At 36.1% G+C, this 11,589-nt stretch overlaps 1 protein-coding gene across 1 annotated transcript in view; it reads right to left on the minus strand.

The window, feature by feature from the left end:
- NPAS2 (neuronal PAS domain protein 2) overlaps positions 1–11,589 on the minus strand; it is a 42,235-nt gene that overhangs the window by 5,101 nt on the left and 25,545 nt on the right. The window contains 8 exon segments of the mRNA XM_072403144.1: positions 961–1,138; positions 3,481–3,564; positions 4,575–4,762; positions 5,714–5,902; positions 5,904–6,131; positions 7,741–7,825; positions 8,817–8,964; positions 11,129–11,235. Coding sequence (XP_072259245.1) covers positions 961–1,138; positions 3,481–3,564; positions 4,575–4,762; positions 5,714–5,902; positions 5,904–6,131; positions 7,741–7,825; positions 8,817–8,964; positions 11,129–11,235 — 1,207 coding nt within the window.

An 11,589-nucleotide genomic window follows, 5' to 3' on the forward strand; every position in this document is an offset into this window, starting at 1 on the left:
CTCACAATCTAATCTAAAAAAGAAGCTCAAAATTTCTTACTGAAAAGATAATGAAGAGCCCTAGGTTTCATGACTTCAGGTTCTCTGTGGCAGAGATCACAACCACACATTTCTGATCCCTGTTCAGCAGCTCATGAAGTAATTCTGCCCAAAGAAATGCAGGACAGCTAAACCACTAGCGCTTTCAGAAGAAACTGGCAGCCCAATATTTCATAACTGCTTTACTGGATGCAATTATAGTTGCAAAAATATTAAAAATAATCAAACATTTCTCCTCTCTAGAAAAAAAAAAATCCAAAGGCAGCTGTATATTTGTCTCAACACTTCCTCACAGCTACTTGAATGAAGATGATGAAGTTTATAATATCCTCTCCATTTGACAGATTGACAAAGCCCAAAGTAGAATAAATCCCTGTCTTAAAATGTTATTCAGCAAACACAACACCCCTTGTAAAGCCTGAAAGTTCACTCTGTTTAGAATGACCTTTGATCTTTGTGATCTCTTGCAGCCAAACACTTCAAAGGCTCATTTTGGGTATACTTGGTACTTGGTGTGTAGCTGCATCCTTCTCTCTCAGCATCCTGCAACTTCAAGTACATTCAAATTTCCAGGGCAAGCTCGTATCTTGGAAGTGTTGGGAGAAACTTATCTTTACTGAATTTTTTTCTATTTCAGGATTTCATTATGTAAGAGAGAATCCTACAGTAAAATTTGAGAATGAATTTTATATTATTATCTATGTCATCAGAAAGGTGACCAGAATACATAGATACTGAATTTATAATTTAGAGATATAATATAGATATATCTTAGCAAACACTATTTTTTACAAGATATGGTGACACTTGCTTTTCATTTTCATTCACACATATTTTCAAAGAGAAAATGCAAAAAGGTTTACAACATCATTATATGTCTCTTATAATAATTGGTCACAAATAATGCCATTGATACTTTACCTGGGAAAATTGCTGCTGATGCTGTTGAGCTTGCATAGCCTGAATGTTCTGCTGTTGGGATGAATGTATTGGTGTAAATCCTGGATGTAAAATGGCTTGACTCATTAGCACAATTGGAGCATTACTGGCAGAGGTCTGCACCTCTAGTCCCCTAAATACTTGTGGGTTTTGTGAAAATCTGTTGCATTAAAAATAGACAAAGTCCATAATTAGAGCATGGTATTTCAATTCAAAAAGATTATTATCCAAAGCCTGTTTTTTGTTAATTAATAGGCTTAGCAGTAAGGTAAACTGGAGCAATATATTGAAAACAAGCACATTTGCGAGTTGTAATCTAAGGTTCAGAGATAGACAGCTGTACCCATTTATATAGGAAAACAAACAAAAGTGGTGTGCACAAGATAAGCTTGGTTAAGCAAGATGAGGGTTGATTAAAGTTGACATGGTTAACCTCACATGAGTAGTATAGTACCTGATTGATAATAAATGCATTGGTCTTGAAGTGGTGAGTGCCATGAATTGCATACTTTCCGTGTTTTCTAAATTACATTTACTTGCATGCAACAATCTACATGAGGGTATCCGCCATTCGATATCCAGTATTGAGAAAATTCACCACAAGGAATGCCAGACTTTTCAGAAAGAAAAACTACATTTTGGGGTCTATTTATAAAAAAGTGACATTCACATGCGTTTTAAATGGCACTATTTGATTCTTCCCCAGAAATGTTGCCTTTTTAAACAGACTATTTTGTGTTTAGTTTTAACTTGCATGTGTGGATTTATAATTATTTTATTTTTTTATCATCAAGTATTTCTTTAAAGCTGAATTAAACTTCATCTACTTCTCCCTCTCCCTTTTCCAGTGATGATACTGCACAAGTGAAGACAATAAAATAGACATAAAATTTACAAGCATTGCTTTCTACTAGGGAAAGTTACACAGCAGAGAGTATTTTCATGCCTAATGACCATTATGGAAATGCTCCCCACCATATAGATTTGCAACTATTGGGCCCTGTCCTTAATGTATACTGTTAGGATTGTTGGCTGATGGCCAAGAAGTAAAATTGATTGACCAAGGAGTAATTGACCAAGGAGTAAAAAAAACTCTCCAAGGAGTAAAAAAGAAGTTATGCCGATACTTGAGATGGTGGTATGAAAGCAAAGGGGAGGCAAGAAGAAATCTGTAAAATGTTGCTGGATTGCATGCTATGTGTTTATTTTATTAATATTTTACAAAAACCTTGCTCTCAGTCTTTTTCTCCAATTCATTTTTCTTGAGGCAGACATTAGAGGTCCACTTTTTACAAGACCTAGGATACTGATTCTGAACAGCAAAAGAAACAAAAAGTTCCCCTGGGTTTTGCCTGTAGCAGCTAGGTGTGGTTATGCGATTTTCCTTCCTGCCAGATTTGGGAAATGAAGAGTACCTTAAATCTGGAAAGAAACTTCCAGTATTGCGCCTGATTTAATAAAGCTCTCCAAGGCTGGAGAGAATACACTTTCAACAGTGAAGCTGGGTTATCCAGCAAACCTGGCATTGATTTCTGCAAAGTAATTTGCTATTTCTTAGCAAATGTTTTGATTACTGGACCAGATCCATTCTAGGGTTTGCTGGATCACCAAGCTTTACTGATGAACGTGTATCCGCTCCAGGCTTGGAGAGCTTTAATAAATCAGGCCCATTGTGTTGTGCCTGCTAACAAGATTTATAGTACTCACCATTTCCTAGCTATCTGGCATACCCTACAGATATTATTCTAGCACTAAAGCTACATACACATGAGCAATATTTGTCGTTGAAAAGAATCTTTCACAATCCTTTCCAATGCCAAACGACTGCACGATGCATGAATGAGCGCTTTACCGTTCTGCTTTATGGAGAGGGGAGGGGGGAAAATGAGGGAGTGGCATTCCGCTGCGCTCTCCCCCCTTTACTTCTATTACGATTGTTCCTCGTCGAGTGATGTACACACGCCACACGCCAGATTCTCGTCTGATATCACCCCCGAGCCAATTATTAAACGAGAACCGTCTGACGTGTTTGCGTAACCTTACTGTAAAAGTGACCCTGCACAGAGATGGCTTTTGACACACAAAAACACAAAGTCATAATTATAGTGCTTGCAAACCATCTGTGCTGCATAAAGATCAAACAATTTGTCCCAACAAGACCATAATACCCAGGTTACCATTGTACATGTACACTAATTAAGAATAAAAAATTATATGGCATTATATCCTCGCTGCTCGTTAGCCGGATTCACTTTACATATTTTGTCACATGCAGTTTCCGCAAGAGGTAAGTAATATTGATACTGCTAACAACATTTAAGCTTATTGTTTTAAACTGTACAGATATATTTTATGTAATACAATGTTTTGTCATCTTGTTGCTTTTAAAATACAATGCAAATGGCATCAAAAAGGTAACCCCTGCTTATGTACTCCTGATAATAATCATACTCATACACAGCCTAGCAGTAGATGTATTTCACTCTATGACTGAGCACCTACTTTATCTGATGTCCGCTATCAGAGTACCGCCTGGTGCTACACGGGCTTGGCATCATTGGCTGGATAGGTTGACTGAGCAATAGTCTGAATAATGAAAAAGAAACATTGTAAATGTAACTAAATATTGAAAGAATAAAATGTACCTAAACCCAAAACCAAACATGTAATATGGGGGTTGATAACAGTAAACACTACAGAGTGCGCAGGACAACACTGGATCTCTGGCAGTAGCAAAAGGGCTTTTTTATGCACTTATAAAACAAAACTTTTCATTGTAAATGTAACAAATCAAAATGGAACAAAAATAGATATTAAATATTAGGATCTGCTCTCAGTAAGATTTCATTAACTTTGATGTGGACAATCAAAGAAGAAAGCAAGAGAAAATCTATCATACAAAAGCATAAAATGGCCTTTTTCCTTTCTAAAGTGCAAGGAAGCAACAAGTATACTATGATGATATGATCATTGAAGAACACAAATCCAGCACTGTGACCCATACTGGGGATCTATATTTTAAAAGAAAAGAGTACAAAGCTTATGGCTGGGGAACAAATATTACAGCTGGGTTAAGGGTAAAAAAAGTTTGTGGTTTATGAGAGTTAGGTTAAGTGCTAGAGCAAAATATTTGGTTTTAGGTTTTTATGGAATGACTGTTAAAACGAAACATCATTTTTAACACTTTAACCATGGCTGCTTTTGTGTTTGCAAAGTCAATACACATAAAATAATCACATCAATTACTGTCATTTTCATGCAGAACTGACTTGACATCATAGTCATGTCACTAACTGTTTTTCTAAGGAGCTCACAATCTAATACCCTAACCATAATCATTAACATTAACTAAAGACAGTTTGGAAATGATGCCAATTTTGAGATGTTGGGGAATACCTATAAAAACATACAAACTCATGCAGATAGTGTCCTGGTTGTGATTTTATACCTGGGAACCCTATGCTCCAAAGCCAAAGAGAATCTGCCCCCCTCACAGTGTAACTAATCTAAAGCAGCATTATGTACACTGCTGTGATAAAATAATTACAAGCTGTCATACAAACCTCATTCAACCGATATGTAAATAAGAACTTTACCTTAATTGCCTGTCATGAGTCAAATCCTGGGCTCTCTGGCATCGGTTGGACTCCTGTTGTGAACCACTGGAGGAAGCTGTGTCCATATTCTGCAACAAACCTGTAGAGCTGCTGAGCTGAGAAGAATTCGTGCTGGTAGACTGACTTCTGTTTTGTATGCCTTGCAGGCTGCTCATTGATTTCTGTCCCTGGAACCAAGTTCACACTTGTAAGACATTTATATTAGATTTTGCAAAGTAAAACACAGATTATGATAACAAAATAACTGCAGGCAGTACAGTCACTGGAATCCATTGTAAATACTAATGGTTCACTGTGGTCAAGCTATTCAGAAAGTAACTGTTACATTAGCTGTTTGATGTTTTTGGCACCAGCCCACAACTGTATTAATGCTTTTCACTAGACTGGTTCAACCACAACATCTCTTTCCATATAAAACAACCCCGCCACCCAAAAAATGTGACAAGAAACAAGAAATAACCCCCCAAAAATGTAAGAGCTGTACACTTTTGCAAAAGCTCTTGCAGATAATATATAGTTTCATCTTAAATTTTTATGATTTAGCTCTTTGCCACATAGGACTGGGTGGATGCAATAATTTACTGTGGCCAGGAGATATTGACAGCCTACACAATTGCATAAGGAGAGGTAGAGCTAGCTCCCTTGAGGGAGAATGACATGAAGAATTCAGAATTGTTTGAAAGAGTATGACACCGAAAATGTTTGGTCAGTTATTTTGTCAGCTATATGGACCATCAGAAGACATAACATGTTTGACTTCTACAGCCTTGTTGTACAAACAGGACAGTCCTGTTTGTCCTACTCAATATGAAAAAGGTTTCTCTGATAATTTATACATCTATCTTTCAAGAATACTAAGCCTAATGTACTAATTTCTTTTCTACCACATATTTTAAGTGCGTCACAGCAGACTATGGCAATGCCAGCACTGAGAGTCATATTTGGCAGAGAAGAAAAAAAAAAACTTCAGGCTGCTTCAGGCAGACCTAAAAAGCAATAGATTATTTCCAAATAGATTATTTCCAAAATAAATTATTTCCAAAAATACTTTGGCATTGATATATAGCTCATACGGTACTGGTAATGCATTATGGTATAATGAACTTAAATATTATTACCTTGTTGGGTAGGACATTTGTATCTGCTAGCATGGGTTCTGATGACACCAGACCTTGGCTTGTAGAAGATGTTATCTGTCCAGAAGCTGAAGAGCTAGACATCAGCTGTTGTTGCTGCTGCATGCCAGACTGTTGATGCATTTGTTGTTGTTGAAGCTCTGCTTGTTGCATATTGCTAAAGCTCATTGAATTTGCCTATTTCAGCTTTGCAGCTTTCTGCAGGAGTTTTACAAACAAATAAGTTACACAAGTATCTTCCAACATTTGCTAATTCACCTGCAGGCTCTAAGACTGGGGTCTGAGAAGATTTGTGTGAACTTCTTGAAGAAACTGATGGAGTGCGGCAGGGACTGAGAAGAGAGGCACTAACTTCTAGCACATTGTAATGTTGATCACTGTCCATATTCAGATCCTTGTCCTTGAGGAAAATATAAATAAAGTAGATAAGAATATATGGTTGGCACTTTATAAACTTTATAAACTATAGTCCCTTTTTCAAGATATAAACAACAATCTAGGAAACTAATTACATTATACATGGATTAAATGCTTGTTTTGTTTGGGGGCAGAAGATTGTACAAATACTTACCTAATTCTTTACTGCCCCACCAGCCAACATATTCTTCTGGAATGTGCAGGGGCCTTTGCTTTCTTCCAGTACAATAAAGGATAGCTGGCTAAATTATGTAAGCACTTGTTAGTGTTCTTTTCCCTCCCAGACAAACTATTTAACCCCTGCCGTGTATTTGTGGGAGACACTGCATGGGTTAATTTAGAAGCTGACCAGAATGAGTTTTAATCTTTGTTCTCTGTAATCCACTGCTGGCAGATGTCAAACAGATACTTACATAAAGTTTTAAAGCCTATATAAGTGCTTTATACATTTTTCTATCTCTGCACATTGGGCCTGAAAAAAATAAAATTATTTTTACAGCAAAACCTTAAGCCTTTTTAATGCCTGAACACTAGCTACTACCTAATAGTGGTTAGTCATGTTCAGTTCGGCTTGAAATATTGCAGATGTGCTATTTGATATTCATTCAGCTAACAAAAGCCAGAGTATGTTCCTGACACTCATTAGAAGGAAGCTGGTAAGATTAGTGGTAAAACATCACCACTTCACATCATATCACAAGTCAGCAATCAAAACTAAACAGATAATTGGGATCAAATAATAATAAGTATACCATGGCTGGGACAGATGAGAACTTTCATAGAAACTTTGTACAATTAGAAATATATTTTACTAATTTTTTTGTAATTTCTTTATATTTATGAATAATTATGACAACTAAAAACTAAAAAAGCAAAATCCATCGGAAGCTTTGACCAAGCATAAGAAATGTCTGAAAAGATCAACAAGCACATGCTTCCATGCAAAATAGTACACTGGGCCCAGAACAGAGCATTCCTCCTGCTACCTGATGATTTGCTTTTATGTTTGTAGGTGCCTACATTTCCCTATTACTAGTTATGGTATTTGCCATACACTTACAATAGTTTTTTTTATATTGGTTTTCAACTTTAAACCAAAAAACAAGTTCAGAGTTAATGTTCTATGATTTTTAAAGCCCAACTCCATCCAAAATGTTTCTCTTTTAAATAGCATTAAGTATTAGAAACTCTGATTTCTACTCCTATGTTTGAGGAGATTTCACCTTTCTATGTCAGAACATAGGGGTTTAGACAGTCAGGGGACAGAAAGTGATTGGAAAACTATTCAATTTAGACAGATGTAACAATGAAAACACATTTACTGCATGGTGCAGTGGGAAGATGTTAGAAACTCTGATATATGTGATTTCCTTTTTCTTCCAGTCTATAACTTTATGTGTCATTCTTTGTGTCTGTTTGAGCAAAAATCTTTACAATTAAGTATTAGACAGCAATAAAATCTGCCAGATTTTAGGCTTTACAATTTTTTGTTCCTGCTACTCTGATTTCATGCACTTTTCCAATAATACGGGGACATACTGCGGCTTTAGTGACCTATTGAAAGTATTATGTAAAATAAAGACATGGTTTACCTTTAGTGCTGATCTGGCTACGACTTCTGATGGAGTCTCATCCAAGCTCGCTTTCTGTCTTCTTTCCACGCGCACATCTGCATAACTAACAACAGAGGTAACATGTTGTACAGAAAAATAGTCCTTCTAAATAAGTTCCCAATGAACTTGTTTTATTTTCGATCTTTAAAAAAAAAGATGACTAACAACTGGTAATATTACTATGCACATAATTAATTGAACAATGATGTCTGAAAACTTTTGCTGTTGTGTACAGTGACACATGGAGTAAAATACTGTATAAACTTTATCTTTAAGACTATGGGCTTTATTTATTAATCAGACTGAAGAATATAGAAGATAGAAGGATACAGTCATGGGTGAACATGGGTGATAAGGCAAACTTGGAATAGGTCTGGTTCAGGGTTGAAAATTTTTTTTTAATAGCGAATTATTTTTGGAAAATCCATTGCAGGCCCTTTTGGATCACCCAAGTTTTCCCACCATAGTCTATTCTACATGGTGGTGGTGGTAAGGATATGTGAATGTCATCTGATATTCACTTAGAAGTAAATAGGAATATTCTTGTGCATGGAATCTCCATCCTTAACATGTGATATGAATGTATATGAAGTGTGATGATGTATGCACTCTACAGTCCGACAAACCGGTGTATATAGGTATACTTTATATAGGGAGGACTACTTACGTGCAAAATCAGTGTATTACTGTATTACTTATATCACCATATATTTTCCCTTGATTACACCTTGGAAGATATCCTTAAGTAAATGGCAGATAATGGTAATGTTCTTAAAATTTTAAGTACCACTGATTAGCTGACTGGAATATTCATCAGGACAGAAAAATATTAACAGCTTGTCAAATTTCTTTAGCTTTACCTTAGTTTTTGGTTTGCAGTGCATGACAAATGTGGCACCTTATGCTCTCTATGATTCTCATAGAAATAATCTCCTATTGTGTAACGGGAACTGTAGTATTAAGGACAGAGACCTCTGTTCTCCACTCATTTTTATATGTTATGAATAGTTTGCTGGCATAAAAAGTGTCACAGAAAGCCAGAGATAATTACATACCTCACAACAGTGTGTGTGCATACAATAAACTCTGGTTTGGAGTTCCACTGATGATATGTGATATAGTAATGAGTCTGAAGCCAGATCCACTGTTGACCTTTAGTTAGAAACCGATAGCAGCAAGACTTTCCCTTACCAAACTGCATTACTGTCAAAACAAAAACAAAATAAACATTAAAAAGAGGGGTTTAGTTATACTTGTATTGTCGTCTGTTATGTTTCAAACACGGCTTTTGCTCTGCTCAACCCAACTTGTTCAGTCTACAAGTCAAACCTGGTACTATGACATCCTTCAGGTAAAATGTCTTTTTCCGAGTGTCAGCAAGAGGTGTCTGCAGGGACATAATCTTGTCCTCATCCCTGCCCATCCCCATTTATTTAACATCTATCCCCACCCTATTCCAGCAATGTTTTGTTGTTACCTTGCCCCACTAAATCTATGTACAATTCTTAACAGTACCCACCATATGCCTATTCTTTACCATCCCCACCACATTCCATCAAACTGCTATTTCTCCCCACTTTGTGTGTGTGAGGATGTGTGTAAGAGTACATATGTACAGCATGTTCATATATATATATGAGTGTGTATGTATCTATATCAATTAGGTATATATCATATATTAATATTGCACATTTTATTCAGTAACATGTACCTTACATTATATGTCCTAAATAGTGAATATTGGGATGAGATGTAAAGTGTGTTGTATGATAATACATAATAGGATTTTAGCACTCCAAAAGCTGTGCAGGAGAATATGATCAGGGGTCACATAAACATTTCCACTTCCTCAACCTCCACAGGAACAACTGGGAGAGATTCCTTCCCCTCTCTCCGATGTCTCTTTCTCTGATCAGTCCAACTCTCTCCATGTAAGTCAGTCTGGGCATGCCTTTTGAGCAATGCCACTGGTTAAATAGAAATTTAGTGGTAAAAATGAGGACATGATGGGGTGGCACAATGATAATTAGCTATGCAGGTAACTTTATTATAGAGCACTGTGTTGCATGCTTTGCAGGTAGGTGAAGCCTGCTCTCATGGAAATCCAGACTAATGCAGACCACATCAATGGGATTCCATCAACCATCAAATACTGCTACCAAGCCTATACTACCATAAGCTCCATGTGTTACATGTACTCTGTACTATACATGCTTCCACCATGCCCATCCACTATTGCAGTTCTGGAGACTCATTTGTTTCAGATTAACAGTTTTTCCATCCACATGCACACTTCCTGTCAGTATACCTGACTGCACAAACAACATTTTCCATAGATATCAAATATTTATTTGTCTTCCTGAATAGGTTCCCCTATTGCACAGTCAATCATACTTTACAACAAACGTACCCGCAAGTCAATCTTTCAGGTCTATTGGTTTAATTTATCCACAAGAAAATGTCTGGTGAAAATCACATTTACTGCTTTAAAAAAGGAATCTAAAATATTGTTACACATTTGATATTCTATAACATGTTTAATATTTGACGAGATCCGCAAACATTGGATACTGCCATGCAAGCATCACAAATCCTTTCTTTAATTCTGAGACTTTGATTCTGAGAATATCTAATGGTTACATACATGCCCTTTACAAAAGTTTGTGGCCATTCATTGTAGATGATAACCCAATCCACCTACTTAAAACACTTGTGTTGCAGCACAGCAGAACAAGTGGGAACCCTACAGCACATGTTCCCGAAAATATATCAGGACTGCTTTTAGTGCATTAGGCGAGCCATTTATCAATAAAGTGCCACAATCAATAAAGTGCCCTACACACGTAAATCTATGTGCATCTATTCAGAGCGCTGATGTACATGAGCCATAGCATATTAACTTATGCTTTACATGACAAATTACTGTAATGATACAATATGAAATTTGTATTTTGTATGAAATTTGTACAGTATGTATATATAGGAACCTTTATGGTACTCATAGGTATGAGAGGAAAGTGGTCATCTTTTTTGTGCTTGATCTGGCCATAACATTAGCGGAATGACGCTACTGCCCTGCCTATAAGTTGGTTGCAGGAAGTTGGAACTTTTCTTAAGATACTATTTGGAGCAATGTTAATAAGAGGTTCTCCTAATTTCCTCATAAAGTGTCAGTAAAAATATGAATGATTTATCTAAAAATACTTAGATAAAAACAAATATGGTTATGTTGTGTCCACAGCAACTAATCAAAATTCAGTCATAACATTTTAAAAAAATAACACAAATTCACAACCTAATATCAACTGATATAAATCTACACCCGTTTAATGCTTTTAAATTTAACTAGTTATGCTAGAATACTTACAGTGTTCATGACATTTTGCTATTATCTCTAGGTCATCTACATGATAGTAGTCATATCCAGAAGTACCCAGTACTTCAAAAGGTAAATATCCTATAATTGGTGGAGCCCTGCACAATTAGAGGAGAATGTCAGTATGTATGTAGAGGTTACGCAAACCACCCTCAAGAACTTATACACCCACAAAGTAAATGTACAATGTAATAATAAATGTAGTTTAATAAGTGTCATTTGAAAATTGATATACAAAATAGGAATTATTATTATTATTATTATTATTGTTAAACAGGATTTATATAGCGCCAACATATTACGCAGCGCTGTACATTAAATAGGGATTAACCTATGACCTTTTTTTCTACCTTTGAATTTGCTCAAAGTAAGTAGCTGCGGATATTAAATCTGAGCAGACTATTTGAAAATCTCATAGGGCTGTATTTATACATTGTTTTGGGCCATCAATT

Source organism: Pyxicephalus adspersus, chromosome 1, assembly GCF_032062135.1.
Source record: "Pyxicephalus adspersus chromosome 1, UCB_Pads_2.0, whole genome shotgun sequence".
Classification (NCBI taxonomy): domain Eukaryota; kingdom Metazoa; phylum Chordata; class Amphibia; order Anura; family Pyxicephalidae; genus Pyxicephalus; species Pyxicephalus adspersus.